This window comes from Poeciliopsis prolifica, unplaced genomic scaffold (assembly GCF_027474105.1).
Source record: "Poeciliopsis prolifica strain line A6 unplaced genomic scaffold, Auburn_PproV2 SCAFFOLD007, whole genome shotgun sequence".
NCBI classification, from domain to species: domain Eukaryota; kingdom Metazoa; phylum Chordata; class Actinopteri; order Cyprinodontiformes; family Poeciliidae; genus Poeciliopsis; species Poeciliopsis prolifica.
In genome coordinates this window covers 6,167,090-6,182,558 of record NW_026562382.1, presented here as the reverse complement: position 1 = coordinate 6,182,558, position 15,469 = coordinate 6,167,090, and the positions used below count along the sequence as shown (strand labels likewise).

Sequence of the window (15,469 nt, the reverse complement as noted above, 5' to 3'; positions counted from 1 at the left end):
TTAAAAAAATAGTCTCTGTGTATATGTGTTCAAGAACGTAACAGAAAATGCTCCCTGTCATTAGTGTGGCATTTGCTAAATGTAAATACAGTTGGTTGTCCTAATTAACCTAAAACAGGAAAAGCTTCGTCTGATTTAATGTCAGAGTGACAAAGAATGTGATATATGCCTTATTTATAGTGTATGCAAGTGGTTTCCACTGTAACCTTCACCTTATACAAGTACTGTACAAACATCTCAGCTCAAGTTACACAACATGCGTCACATCATCTTCAGTTTTGCCACCTCCAAAAGACGCGACTGTTCATTTACATGACCTCTTTCTGTCACCCTCTAATTAATCATTTTCCCTCTGCTGTCGTTGCCAGGCTGGGTTACACCTATCTGCGACTCAAGGACAACTATATGGAGATCCTCAACAAAGACGACGAGATCGAAAGGTCTGTTTAATAAGTTGTTTCACCACAAAAGATAAAACAGGATTAATCCAACTGATGGAGTCCTGTTCATATTATCCGACTGAAGAGAATTAGTTTGCAGCTTGTTGTACAAAATTTTTTTTAAAATAAATCTGCAACCTCAGAAGACCTGCTTCATCAGATCAAAATTATTAAACTGATGAGTGAAACTGTCTAGTTTGGTTCAATTCCAGAGTGTTTTTTTGTAAATTTTCTGTTTTGATTCATTACGTGTGTTTGTGTAAGCAACACGGCCGTACATCACTGTCAGCGGCGGCCTGTCGATAGTGAGCTATTTTTAATGGAGCTGGAAAGAAAGGGGGGGGGAGAAGGAAGAAGTTCAGCATTCGAATTCTGAAGTCTTCTTTGATTTTCTGTGTTTTCTTTTTGCTAAAATGCAACACGCTTTTGTCAAATTCACTATATGTGTGTGTATTTATTTTACTATTTTTTTAACTGAATTGGAAACATTTGCAGTTTCTAAAGGAAGTCATTATGTTCGTTTTGTGTTGCAGATGAATAAAAGGGGATTTAACAAAAGCCACCTCTGAAATCCTAATCACATGTAAAATAACTATTCTGGCTTTAACAATATGCTTTTTCAGTGGAACCCAGCAGTCAGAACCAGGAGTACAGTGTGTACTCAGAGGTGTTTACTTTGCAAAATTAGCCAAGCTGCTATTAAAAGGAACCGTGTGGAAGGAGAAACTTTTTATGAAATTTGCCCTCAATCTGAAAGAAAACAAATTAGAAAAGGAGATGAACACACTTCAACTCTATCCCTCCTTCAGGTTTGAACTGCTCCATGTGCTGAACTTCGACTCTGTCAGGAGGAGAATGAGCGTCATAGTAAAGTCCATCTCAGGTGAGACGTTGCCACACACACCAGAGCGTCGCTTGCACCTTTTATAGATCCAAAATTAGATGCTGGACAGTGCCTGCAGTGTGCTAACAGTGTTTGGCGCTGTTTCTGTGTGTGTCCTCAGGAGAGTACCTGATGTTCTGTAAAGGTGCAGACTCATCTATTTTTCCTCGCGTAGTGTCTGGAAAGGTGGAGCAAGTCAAAGCCCACGTGGAGCAGAACGCTGTAGTGAGTGAATGTTTTTTCATCTGCTGATTGAGTTTGAGGGTACATTGTGTCCATTTACACATTTAGCCATATGTTTCATGTCACACATTAAATCCTTAAATCTATATCTGAGGAAAAATTAACATTTAATGTGGTAATTAAAACTGGTAAATGTTATGCCTGCCGAGCTGACAAATTGGGCTGGATGGTAAATTGTTTCAGTAAGTTTTGCGATACATGATGATATTGTTGTTTTGAGACCATTTTCTGCAATGAAGGCAAATTATAAACTGACTAATAAACTGTTATTTTGCAAAAGAAATTCATAAAATTCAATAATATCCAAAGTAAAAGACAACTAAATACTATAAATAAATGTAAATCATCAAAATGGAAATGATCAAGCTCATTTGACTTTGTTAATGCGAATAATCGATTAATTGCTTATTCTGATAGGCTTAATGAGTTTCTAATTTAGCGAAAATCATCCCACAGTAACACTTAATAGAGCTGTGGAACGGCTACAATTTCATAATTTAAAATCATTTTAAAATTATTTTATGCGTTTCAAGTCAAAATCTAGATCAAAATTTGATTCAGAACTGTGGCCTGACTCGAGAATTTGTTCCTACAGTTATTCTCTTTCCACTCTGACTGAGCTTGAGCTTTTTTAAAAACAAGACATCTGCAAAGCTTCACTCAGTAAGCATGCAGTGCTTGCAGATACATAACCCCGAAGTCTGGCCGTTTTAATTAAAAACTTGCACATCCACAAGCAAGATTCATCTCTTAACTTTCTACCTCCATTTACCTTTTCCTATTGGTCTACTTCTCTGTGACCCAGATATCAGGCCCTGCAGACCATCTTGAAACACTTGCCAATTTCTAAGATCCACCTGCAGGAGAGTTTGGAGAGGAAGCTTTTTAGAGAGCTTATGTTGTTCCTTTCTTTAGTGGGGAAACAATTGCTATATATCGTTGTGGGCGGAAAGGGACAAAAGTGCCCTTTCGACGACCACACCATTCTTTGTTCACGATGGTGTGGTCGTTACAGAAGAAGTACTTATGTGCTTTAAAAATTCAGCTTTGTCTATCAATCATATCTTAAAATGTATAATATCAATAATCTATTCATTCCTCTCCATATCTCTCTCTCCACTGTGAAACCAGGAGGGGCTGCGGACTTTGTGTGTCGCCTACCGAAGGCTGTCAGAGTCGGAGTACCAGGAAGCGTGTCATTACCTGACTGAAGCCAAGCTGGCCCTGCAGGACAGGGAGCAGAGGCTGGCTCAGGCCTATGACGTCATTGAGAGGGATTTTGTCCTCCTGGGTGCTACAGCAGTGGAGGACAGGTTGGTCAATGCAGGAAGAGAGGAAGGGAACGATTTAGCAAGAGGATAGAAGGGGCGATTAATGAAGCTTTACAGTACATTTAGACAGTTGTCCTGACTCATGGCAGCAAAAAACAAAGGTTCATTATGAATTCTTGAATGGTGCCTTTTGTTTTGTTTTTCTCTGGATTGTGCAGTAATTGAATATTTTTGTGCACAACAAAATAAGACTTCAGCCTCGCCCCTGACTGATTGATCAAGTGCTTGACAGTTTAATTTCCTGACAGATAAACTGCTGATGTGAAACGACAGGGTTGAGGTGGTCTTGCATTGAAAACTTATCACCCGTTGGTAATGGATTAACTGAAGCTTTGATTGATGGCGCTGCCCACCCGTGTGCACCCTGAAACACTTATCGACTTATTGATGAACAGGCTGCAGGAGAAAGCTGCGGACACCATCGAGTCGCTGCACAAGGCCGGCATCAAAGTCTGGGTCCTCACAGGGGACAAGATGGAGACGGCCGCCGCCACATGTTATGCCAGCAAGCTTTTCCGTCGCAGCACCCAGATTCTGGAGCTGACCAAGAAGCGCACCAAAGAGCAGAGCCTGCACGACGTTCTGTTTGAGCTGAACAGGACTGTTCTTCGGCAGCGCTCCATATCTGGGTATGGAAGTCAGTTGTTCCCTGCTCCAAATCTGGTTAAGTTTATTGTGTTGACAGATCTCCTTGATAAACATTATTCAATTTCTGATTACAGGTTGTCAGTGGACTGCCTTGATTTTGGCCTGATTATCGATGGGGCAACACTTTCTGCAGTACTAAAACCCAGCCAAGAGGTGTCTGGCCATGGAAACTACAGAGAGATCTTTCTTGAAATCTGTCGCAACTGTAGCGCTGTTCTCTGCTGTCGCATGGCACCGCTGCAGAAAGCTCAGGTGGCATAGACTTTCTTTCTTCCTCTCTTTTTATTCAATTGTTCTCCATATATGTCTAAATAACTCGTTCACCTGGCTTAAAACATTTCTCTGACAGATTGTGAAGCTAATTAAATCCTCCAAGGAACATCCTATAACACTCGCTGTTGGAGATGGAGCCAACGATGTCAGCATGATCTTAGAAGCACATGTTGGCATTGGTGAGTGCAGTTACTACCTTAAATAATAATGCTCTCCATCACGAGATGTTTTTATAGGCAATCCTGGTGATATCTGAGAAAATATAGTTTGTTCGTACATCCTGCTGTCAACCCAACAGTCTATTGTCTATAGGTGGACCCATTTCTTCAGCCTGTCAGTTTTACTATTCATCCATCTATCCAATCATGGATCCATTTATCTGTTTACCTGTCCAAATACGTATCCATCTATCCATCCCAAATTGGAAATCTAACCATCTGCAATCACTTTATAGGGAGCTTTGACAAAAATTTGTCATTGAAAAACAAATAATTTTCACTTAATGTTTTCTCATTGCTCTATTAACAGACTATTAACACTACTAAGGACTGTTTGGAGTGCATTATTTTTATGGCTATTCTAGTCAGTGTGTTAGGAGTTCATCTATTCCATGCCAGTGCTATTTTCATCCTGCTGGATGATGTATCTGTAGTAGACACCCACACCTACTGTGCTCAAGATGCTTACAGAAAGGGGGCTAGAAGCATTATGATGGAGGGAGGAAATGTGGATTTATCACTAATTATATAAGTTGCACTATTTAACAATTGTACTATTATCACCAAATAATGTATGATCCCAGTAAGAACCCTGATTTTCTATTTCTGAGCTTACATTCCAGATTGTGAGTAAACTGTTTGTTTCCCCTAGGCATCATGGGTAAAGAAGGCCGACAGGCAGCCAGAAACAGTGATTATGCCATCCCAAAATTTAAACACCTGAAGAAGATGCTTCTGGTCCACGGCCACTACTACTATATCCGAATCGCTGAGCTTGTTCAGTACTTCTTTTACAAGGTAAGGGACGAATGCTTGTTTGAACTGAAAAAACTGAGCCAAAACACAGATGACTGGATTTAGGACTCCAGTATTGTGCAACACTCTCCTGGATTCACGGGCGCAACGATGTGTGTGGGTGGCTTCCACAGCATGCGGCGCTCTGCCAACTGACTCAACTTTTTCCCATATGGCATAATTGCTTTTTTAACAGCCCACTCAGTAAGGGGCATAATCTCACCATAAACAGGAATGTGTAGATAGCTGCATTTTTAGATTTTTTTATTTGTTTTTGGTGGTTTATCATTTGGGTTTTTTTGTCTCTTCTCCTCTTAAATCGTTGCAGAATGTGTGCTTCATCTTCCCTCAGTTCCTGTATCAGTTCTTCTGTGGGTTCTCACAGCAGGTATGTACTTTCTGCAGTACAGGAAAAAGCTTTTTCCCATTGGAAGGTTCTGTTGAACTTATTAGCATGTTCTGTTGAAGCTCATTAACAATTTATCAACAGCACTACAGTTCTAAAGACAATTTTTATTTGTTAATGAAATAAAAATCCTGGAAAATTTGAACTAATTTCCCAATTTACTTCCCCAGAAATCTGTGAAAAGTGATTGTCACCTTAAAAACTTCTTCCATTTATAAGAATAAAGTTGACTTCACACAGAAGCGTATTTTTTACGGCAGTAATAATGGATCCCGTCAATTATTAATTGATTTCAGTTTTATTTAGCAATAGGAATCAACAGTATTGTCACAAGATCCTAAAAACACACAGGAAGCTAATAAAAAGAAACCCAACTAATAGAAACAGCCTTTGGTGGAGCGCAGACTGCAACTTCTGTAAAGATGTGTTTTTGCTGTGTAGTCAGAGCCAGGATTGGAAGGATTGTGATATAACCATAAAAAGTAATAAGTAAGTTAAGTTTGGTTTGCTATTTCGTTGCTTCCTGTGGTAGAAGGGTTGACCTCTGGTTTAATCAAGTCCACTTGTAGCTTAAGTTGTCAAGCCTCAGAGGAAATGTCCTCTCGTCTTTGGAGGCAGCTGAAGCTGAGGGTCATCAAACCCAGGAAGCCATCCCTGCAGGTAGAGATGAAACTGGAGGACAGAAGGGAAAGGGGTCGTATACTTCCCCAGAGCTATTGTGTAAGAGAGCAAGGTGTGAAAACACATCTTGTCTTTGGAGTTGGAACGATTTGAAAAAGAAAAGATTACATAACAATCTTCTTTTTTTTCCTTCTTACATGAGTTTCAGGTTATAAATGCATAAAAGTCAGCTGGCATTGTTTAACAGGCACACTCTTTCAGTTCCTGTCTCTAAAGCATCTCTGTCCCTTTGCAGCCCCTGTACGACACGGCATATTTAACGCTGTACAACATCAGCTTCACCTCCCTCCCCATCCTCCTGTACAGCCTGGTCGAGCAGCACGTGACCATCGACACACTGAAGAGGGAACCCTCTCTGTATAGGTGATGACGTTTGATTTGTATGATGCTGCGTCTTGTATCCCATTTATCTATATTTCTGCCGTAACACGTTTTCCCTTTCCCTCTGTGCGGCTCAGGGACATCGCAAAGAACTCCCTCCTCCGTTGGCCCGTCTTCCTGTACTGGACGTGCCTGGGTGTGTTTGACGCGGTCATCTTCTTCTTTGGTGCCTACTTCCTGTTCGACAACACCACCTTCACCAGCAATGGCCAGGTGAGCTTCTGCATCTGTGTCGCCAAAGGCAGGGAGAAAAACACCAGACATGACACGAGTCATGGGGAGGATAACTGTGGAGTCTCCATGAACACTCACTCATCTCCACCAAACACTTTTAGGTGCAGCGACTTGACATTGTAGTCGTGTTTTGTCTCTATGACTCAGCACCAGTAAAGTTTCTTTCGCCGGAACATCGGATCTCCATTCATATCGACAACACAAGAGCATCTTTCTCTGTATTGTTGATTTGTATCATGTCAACTGTTTTTGATTGCCTTCGGTCCTGTTTTTTTTGTTTTTTGTTTTTTTAAGTTTAAACATCCTGAAATTCATTTTACCCTTTGTCCTGATTCTTTTCTCTTTTCTCCCCCTCCCTATTTCTCTGCTTTCTCGCTCTTTATTTTGCTCCCTCTCTCCTCCTCTTCTTCTTCATCTTCTTCTTCAGCTTATGACCACCAACACACAGATGGTAAGCCTGTCTCCCTCCTCTGTCAGCTCTCTCTGTCTTCCATGCCCCTTTTTAGTTCCTGTCGTCTTGTTTATGCTTTCAGTTCATCCTCACTCCACCTAATCCATGCAATTCCCATTTGGATGTGTAGATTCCTAGCTCTTACGTTCCCCCTCTAAATTTCTGCAACGCTCTGAATCCTGCATAGTACCTAATCTTAACCACTCTGCTGACATGGTAGAAATCCCAGAAGCTTCTCCACATTATCCCTGTCTTGTGCTGCGGTAGGGAACCTAATATTCGCTGCTGATTTAGATCCAAAATCTGTTTGTTTCCTTTTCTGTCTACCATGTTAGTTTTTGAGTGTACTTGTGTGTCTATGTACTTGTATTAATATTATGCTATCTGCCCATTAAAAATAAGTCGTAGGAATTGTAGACAGGCTTTTTTTGGTGCCAACAACCAGCTTTTGCAGTTATATAAGTCGTCCTCTTTTGCCTCGATTTCCCTATTTCTCCTCCCCTCGATCATAGTCCCATCCCATCTGTTAACTCCTGGTGTCTGCTTAAACCTTTCCAGGATTTCAGCAAGTAGCAACATGAGAATTTTGTGAAATAAATTGGAAATGTTTCTAATTTTTTTTCAACAAAAATCCTATCCTAATAATAATTAACATCTTTTTGAATGAACACTCTTTTCCACAGTTAATAAAACATGAGATTGTTCTATACTTTCTTCCTTATCCTCACTTGTGCTGTCTACAGTCATTGTCTTGGTAATTATTTTTATTGTTAGCCTGGACACTAATTGTTGACTCCATCTTTTTCTTACAGATGTTCGGAAACTGGACATTTGGGACTCTCGTCTTTACTGTCCTTGTTTTCACCGTAACGCTCAAGGTGTGTGAGTGAGCAAAATGAAATCAGAAAAACGTCCTGCTGGTTTTATAGCATAACACTCTCAGTTGTGTTAGATCATTCCTATTGCATGAGTCTTCTCAATACACAGAACAGAGTCTTCCTGTTAGAAGACCTCCAAAACATGAACTATAAAGGGAACAATAAAGGTTTAGGAAATAGCTGGAGGAATTCATATTTACAAAATCAATAATTAGCTGGAAAGAGTATAATTGAACAACCTCTGTAAATTGCTGTAAATGATCTAAAATTATTCATTAATATGATCACTTTAAAAGATTACAAGAAAAATATTTAAAATATTACATTTACTGAGGAGTTTATCCTGTACTGACTAATTCGGTGTTTCCACTGCTTCTTTTCTCTATGGTCCAGCTTGCCTTGGACACGCGTCACTGGACTTGGATAAACCACTTCGTAATCTGGGGTTCGCTGCTTTTCTACGTCATTTTCTCTCTTCTCTGGGGCGGCATCATTTGGTAAGGCCTCGGTTCAGCCACAATCCATGTGGTCTTTGCAGAGTGATTCTGCAAAGACCGGTCTGCTGAAATTTATTCTAGAATAAATTTCTGTATTTCCTGCTGCTGCTCAGGCCCTTCCTGAACTACCAGAGGATGTACTACGTGTTTATGCAGATGTTGTCCAGTGGTCCAGCGTGGCTCAGCATCATCCTCCTTATTACCGTCAGCCTGCTGCCGGATGTCATCAAGAAAGTCCTCTGTAGGGCTATTTGTCCAACAGCTACTGAGCGAGCACAGGTACAAAAAACATCTTAAAATAGATTTGAAATGTTACTTCTGCTGCTGTTACATAATGAGAATAATATGTTACTAAACCAATTTAACACATGGAATTTCTTTCCAACTTTAGTTGCTTATGTAGCAAATAGAAATCGTTTAAATCCTATTTTATACCAGTCAGTAATTTTACAACATCACAGTAGAAGCTGTAAATCTCCTCCTCTTTATTAATAATCCAGGAAGACTGTTAATGTGTTTCATAGCTTTGAGCACCAGCTGGATTTACTCTGACTTCCTCTTCCCAGTAGTTTAGCTTTACCCTCCTTTTGAAGCAAGATTTACCATGAAATGGAAGGGGAAAAAATGAGTGAAAGGTCTGACTGATTTCTTCCTGCTGTGCTCTTTTTCTTCTTCTTCCCCTTCTCACTTCACTTTATGGATCCCCGTCATCCGTATCGACACATTCCCTGTTGCTCCTTTCACTTCTCCTTCACCCTGCTCTGCATTTTCCTATCTCCTGCCATCCCTTCTTCTCACCTTTTCGTCATCCTTTCTTTTCCCTCTTCTCCTTGTGGTTGTGACACTGCACTGTCCCGCTCTTTCATGGTGACCACAGTCCACCCGCCCGTGCCTTACTGTGGAGCCGTCCACCATCTTCATGCTTTCTCAGTCCTCCAGCAGAATGAGTTTCTGATTGGCCCAGAGAGACGAGAGAGAGGAACAGGAAGAGGAGGTGACTTTCTTTTAAGCCCTCATTTGAGTGTGCATGCTGGCATGGTCCAGTGTCAAACTGCTTGTCTCTACGCCATGCTAATCGGCCATAGATGACGACACAACTTCTGAGGTGTAGCCTGTTTTCTGCCATTTCTCTTCTACGCGCTGTTCTTTTTTTGTCCCATCATATTATGTTTCATAAATCTGTGATGCATTGACTAAATAGCCAAAATTGGTAAGATATTATCAATTCATATTTTCATAACCTACATTTTTGGATTTGTGATCTGTTTTTTTTGTTGTATTCTTGTTTTTCATGTATTTTTAACATTCTTCTGATGAGGTTTTGAAATGTCTTGCAAGTACAGAACTTGATTATATCCTAACATTATTAATTTCTCAATTACTTAAAAGATTAAAATCCACATTTTAAAAGAGAAAAACAGTCAAGCCAACAGATTGCTTTGTTTTTTCGATTGGCAGTGCAGAAACTGCCAGTAACCCAAGCTCATTCAAAAATCAAATAAAACCGTTTACTGGCTTTTTGACCGCTTAATCATTGCAGGTCAGGATTTTAAACTGGACCTATGGATCATCGATGCCCACCAAAATAAGTGAATCAACCATGTACTGTTTAAAAACGTTAATGTTTAGATATATTAATCTAGAAGAAACAAACTGCAAAACAGTTTGTGCTGTAATTGCAGCAAAAGGTGATTCTACAAAGTATTGAAATGGGGTTGAGGGTCACTTTTGAAAACCATTCATTATTTCTTACTGGTCTTTTATGATTATGTGTTCATCACATGAGGTCCCATCAACAAATCGTGACAGGATTTAGGAAAGTTCACAAGTTACGAACATTGTTTCGAGGCACCATAAGACTCCTGAACTCTGTTGATTCCTCTTATGTGATTATTTTTAATGAAATTGCAGACTGCTTCTAAGTCAAAGAGGAGAGGGACTGTCCAAACGTTTGTCAGTGTAGATTTCCAAAAGCAAAGTAAAGAACATGGCAGTTGTTGCCAGCATCAAATTGTATCTAGGTTTTAGCAACTGATTTATTAATTTGTTCATTGAGTCACACTATTTCAATTACCAATTATTTAAATGGAAATCTGACTTTTAAAAATATCTACTAAGACTGTGTGAAAATGTAAGAAGGATTCTCTACATTTTGTGTTTTTTATAGATTTAAATTGACTTTCAAGCTGGTAATCTACTTCTTTGTTCTGAACACTCCTTGGTGATCATTCTTGTCTCTAATATATGGCTGTCAAATCTGATGATAGTTAAATAATGCATGGGAAGCTTCTGCAAGTTAGGAACAGAAAATGACTCACAATTCAGGATTCTCATATACTTTTGTGGAAATGTTCTCGCTCTAAAATGGTTGAATAAGCAAGAAGTTGAGTCAGAATATATTTTGGATCTGACTGAGATAAAAGCCTAACATTCCTAGATTTAGTACACAAGATTGGTGCAGATCTAGTGAACTAAATCTAGATTGCAATATCATCACTCATTTCATGTTATCAGCAGAAAGTAAGGATAGCAGAGGGGCAGGAAATTTGTGTGACTCCTGGCCCATCTGGTAGGGGAGGGAGAAGGAGCTGTTTCATGACGTTTGACAGAGAGAGAGTGTGGACATAAAGATGCTAGGAGATATGACTGTATGAAATCTCAAAGCTTGTGGGCTAAGATCACCATGGTAAAAGCACAAAGCATGTAATAGTAGTTGGCTGTTGCTTCTGTTTTAATGGAGGCGGTGTGTTAGGTCAATTTGTATGTGTTCCTCAAGAAATTTCCTTTTCTCAAACTCACTATCCAGGAATGATAACCCCACAATTAAGTCTGCTGTGCCAGTTCCACAGCTAATCAGACTCCTACTGCTAGCGTGCTGAAAATGAGCCGGATCTGGGTTGCAGCCAAATGAGGAATTCCACCTTTCCTCCATTTTTATTGAGCCCACGCCACTTAACCCCCCGGCGTTCCTTCATTTTGTGTTCCTTCTGTGACCCTTGCTTTTAAAAAATTTTCTGCAAATTCATTTGTAAATAAAATCCTTCATCTAAATTCTTTTGACACAAAACAACCTCTTGTAAAAATTGCTGTAAAAATATTATCCATCAATTTTCTAAACACTTATTCTTGCAGGGTCGTAGAGGAGAGACTGGTGCCCGTCAGTAGCGGTCGCTGAGCGAGAGCGAGGCGTACGCCTGTCAAAAAATATTAATTTCTTTCAATTAAGCAATTGTAAATGTCAGTTCTAGCAATACATAAGATATTTACATGTTTGTAAAAATATTTTTAACACCTTATATTATAGTTGTAGTGATTAATGTCTTTTCGCCTTTTTTCTTTTCTAGAAACAACACTAAAATAAAAACAGATTTCCATTCTGCATATTCAAATTGGAATCTGAACGGATATTATCAGAGCCTGAGAGGGTTAAAAATTTGCATGAATCTTGATTATGATCAGTTTTTATTGCTGTGCAAAGTCATAGAAACAAATTTCAAGTTCTTATGTGTAAAGTTTAAGATTTACTGTGCGTGGGCAAACATCTCCACCTTAAACACTTAAAATTTTGATCAACACAGGAGAATAAAATAATTAAAACAGAAACAGAATTGCAATAGTATTACTGTATTCAAAAATGATGAAAGACAAAATTAGATGAGTTGAACTATGAACTATTTGTATGGCCATGAATTAGTGATTATCATAAGAATCACTGTTACCATTAATGTCTTTCTCTGTTTTCATATTTATATTTTTTTTATATACAAATGTTTTTTTAATCTCCTGACATCTAGTGTTACAGACCAGTACTGCAAGTGTAAATTTATTATTTTTCATATTGGGAATATTCTGAGGTCATTACTTCTCGGTAGAAATGTTCATTCAGACATTACTGGATTTTGTCATTCAGTCTGTTCATGTTAATTTTCCCCAAAGATCACCAGATGATGGATAAATTACAGAAGAAAAAAAATACACAGGATCTCAAATTAAAACTCTTATGCCTGTCATTTGGGCTCATTTTCAGTTCGTGTGTCCACATGTACAAGTTTGGTTGGCTGTTCTGCATGTTTTTATTCTTCTCAGGTTCAGTCTTGGTTTGTCTCCTGACAACACTTCCCTTGTCTCTGTAGGTCAGCGAGAAGCTGCTGCCTGGCAGCATGGCTGAGGTGACTCCTCTGTCCTTTCGTCGATCCTACAAAGGCAGGAGCACAGACTCCCCCCTCCTCCACCTCGGTGCTGCAGAAACGCTGTCCCTCCGCAGCTCCAGTCCTCTTCCCCAGAAACTCCTGGCTCACCTGGCAGAGGGAGGAGGGTCCGACCTGACCTCTCTTAGCCCCTACATGCTTCGTCTGTCAGGGGCGGGGTTTGCTTACTACGCTCCAGGACCGGAGACCCCTGTGTGAAAAAACCGCCAGCTCCATCTGAAGATGCGTCGTTAAGCTCTCCATTGCAAGAATATAAAGAATTTATTGAACACCCCTCAAAATCATGGACGCTCCATGTTCATTATGTGCATTTTCTGGGGTCCACCTGAGTGGACCACCATTGTCATTGCAGTGCCCTGACTCTTTCTGTCAAAGTTCCCTGGCAAACTCCCAGTCAGAACAGTCGGAGAACTCAAAGGGAGCCTTGTTTGTTTTTTGCTATTTTTTTGTGAACTCATCCCCATTTTTACTCTCGTCATTGCTCTTCCTTCACTTTTATGTCATTTTCTATTTTATTTTGTAAATCTTTGTTTAAAAAAATTGTTGTTCATGGACACTCTGTGGTCTGGCCAAGTAAGGCGGAAGCAGTCTTGCTCAGCCCTTTAGGTATGCGTGCGTATGCATGTGCTCTATAAGTACGCATGTAATTGCCTGTTTTTTTGTATGTTTGTACGTGACACACACCTTTACACCTTTGCCTTACAGGTACGCAGCAGAAGTGGGAGCTAAAGGAGCAAGGCGTGAAAAGGAATTGTTGTTTTACAAAGCCTTACACAGACTCACACATGTTCATTAGATTTGCAGTGCCTTACAAAACTATTCAAACCTCTTAGACTTTTTCACGTTCTGTCTTGTTGCAGCCACAAACTTTAAGTTTGGAGGGCTTCGTGTGACAAAGCAACACAAAGTAGGAAATAAACTAAGGAGAGAGCATTAATCAGGAAAAGCATCAAAGAGGTTCCTCTGCAGCTCCTCCAAAGGAGGAGCTGCAGAGGTCCACAGCTTAGGAGTGAGATTCTGTTAAATGGAAAACTGAAGAGGTTTGTAGCTGTTATTACATAAAAGGTGAACAGCGAACAAATATCCACTCCATACTTTTATTATGTTTATTTATTAAAAACCATGTATAAGTTCCCTTCCTCTTATTCGCCACTTTGTGTTGGTCTGCCACACGAGATTCCAATAAGACGTTGCAGTCTGCAGTTGCATTCTGACGGAGTATTATGACAAAGTTTAAGGGTTATGAATGTTTTTGAAAGGCACTGTAAAGGAGAGCTGGAGCGACCTTAGAGGAAAGTGCAGTATTTTAGCCACCCTGCCTTAATTCATGGACACCATTTTCAGTCGGTCAAATAAAACACACTTATGAAAGTACAAGGATATTCACAGGGATTACATGTCTGTTACAGCGTCTGTTATCCCCCTGTCTTCTTTCTACCCTCCTAATTGTGTCAACCTTTGTCTCATTTATCTGTCAGCGTAGCATGTTGAATTGTCTCTGCATGCTGTGCTACTCTTCTGTGTTATCACGGCTTGTTGCAGACATGGTCATCACAAAACATATCAAGTTATTTTTGTTTCCTTCCTGATCAGCGAGCATGCCCTCTGCTGCCACCGTGTGGCCGCTTGAGGTACTAGTCTGGAAAAGATGGGGTACTGATTTATGAATGTTGCTATCCCTCGCTGTTGCAATGTGCTTGTGTATTTGCTGCCACGATATGTGTCATGAAAATGCTAATGTCAGAATGCTAATATTAGGTAGGTGTGTTACTAGGGGTTGTCTCTGTGTTGCATCAACTCCTACGTTTTTGTTTTTCTTTTCTGTAATGCTCTCTAAAACTATTGATGTCAGTGTTATATGTATGGATGTAAATGACAAAGATTTTGCTATATATATATATATATATATATATATATATATATATATATATATATAGTCTAAAGAAGGTAGATACAGTTTGTCGGGAAAAGGTGGGAGACTTGAAAAGGCGACGTCACAATCAAAATCAATAAGAATGTCGAACTGATTTGTCCATCATGTCCTGTATCTGAAGATTGTAGCTCATAATGGATGAACCACTTTTCCACATTTCTGAAAGCATTTCCGAAGACCTCTTCGTCCAAAGCCTATCTAGTCTGCTAACATAGAAATGTATTGACTCTGGAAGTCTTGATTGTGACATTCTGAAGCATTTTTTATATGTTTATACAGTTTATTTTCATACACATCACCATCTGCCAACTTGTATAGATTTGATAACAGGTGTTCAGTATTTTTCTACTGGGGCACAGATGATTTATTGCATTAATGGAAAGTTTAGGTTCACCCTCTCAGTTTTCAGCTGTTTTCAAGAGCCACCCTGGATCAAACCTTCACGTTTTTTGTGGTGGTCACTGTGTTGTTGCCATACTTCTACATACTGTGCACCAGCCCCAATACAGCAATGCTGTAAAGGTTATTTATTTTTTAATATTTGAGTCTTCTGATTTTCATCTTGTCATTCTTGTGTTGTCCAGTGTTCATATTTTCTTCGCTAGTTTTGTATCTCAGAGAGAAGACTATATTTTAACTGTTAGCGTGCGTGTTGACGTTTGTAACCAAAGTGAGAGTTAAATTTAAATTATACGGTTTTGTTAGAGTTACCTATAGTCCGACACACTGCACTTTGTTTTACAATGGATCAGTTTTACTCTAAAGAAAACAGCAAGGTCTATTGCCTGTCAACTGGAGTTTGTAGTTCACACTTCCTCACGTTATTTTTCTAAGATTGTACGGGGTGAGAATTAAAGAAAAAAAAAAAGAAGTGACCAAATGACCTGACTAGGAATGAACTGTCTGTAGGTGCCAGCCTCTGTCTCAGCGGGTTTATCACACCAGCCTTCTATTGCAGATCAGAATGTC

At 39.6% G+C, this 15,469-nt stretch overlaps 1 protein-coding gene across 5 annotated transcripts in view; it reads left to right on the top strand.

Moving 5' to 3' along the window:
- The window catches only part of LOC129361393 (phospholipid-transporting ATPase IH-like), a 32,941-nt gene extending 18,484 nt beyond the window's left edge, over positions 1–14,457 (top strand). The window contains exons 15-30 of one of the 5 annotated variants that reach the window (XM_055032216.1): positions 369–440; positions 1,250–1,323; positions 1,445–1,548; positions 2,698–2,879; positions 3,293–3,526; positions 3,620–3,797; positions 3,895–3,997; positions 4,689–4,834; positions 5,160–5,219; positions 6,154–6,281; positions 6,377–6,512; positions 6,961–6,984; positions 7,797–7,862; positions 8,256–8,359; positions 8,473–8,638; positions 12,493–14,457. In XM_055032216.1, the coding sequence (XP_054888191.1) occupies positions 369–440; positions 1,250–1,323; positions 1,445–1,548; positions 2,698–2,879; positions 3,293–3,526; positions 3,620–3,797; positions 3,895–3,997; positions 4,689–4,834; positions 5,160–5,219; positions 6,154–6,281; positions 6,377–6,512; positions 6,961–6,984; positions 7,797–7,862; positions 8,256–8,359; positions 8,473–8,638; positions 12,493–12,765 (2,050 nt within the window). In that variant the 3' untranslated portion in view covers positions 12,766–14,457. Of the gene's footprint in view, positions 1–368; positions 441–1,249; positions 1,324–1,444; positions 1,549–2,697; positions 2,880–3,292; positions 3,798–3,894; positions 3,998–4,688; positions 4,835–5,159; positions 5,220–6,153; positions 6,282–6,376; positions 6,513–6,960; positions 6,985–7,796; positions 7,863–8,255; positions 8,360–8,472; positions 8,639–9,236; positions 9,354–12,492 lie in introns of all 5 variants that reach the window. The other 4 variants (XM_055032219.1, XM_055032217.1, XM_055032218.1 and 1 more) reach the window with 4 other exon arrangements.
- Positions 14,458–15,469: the final 1,012 nt, after the last annotated feature.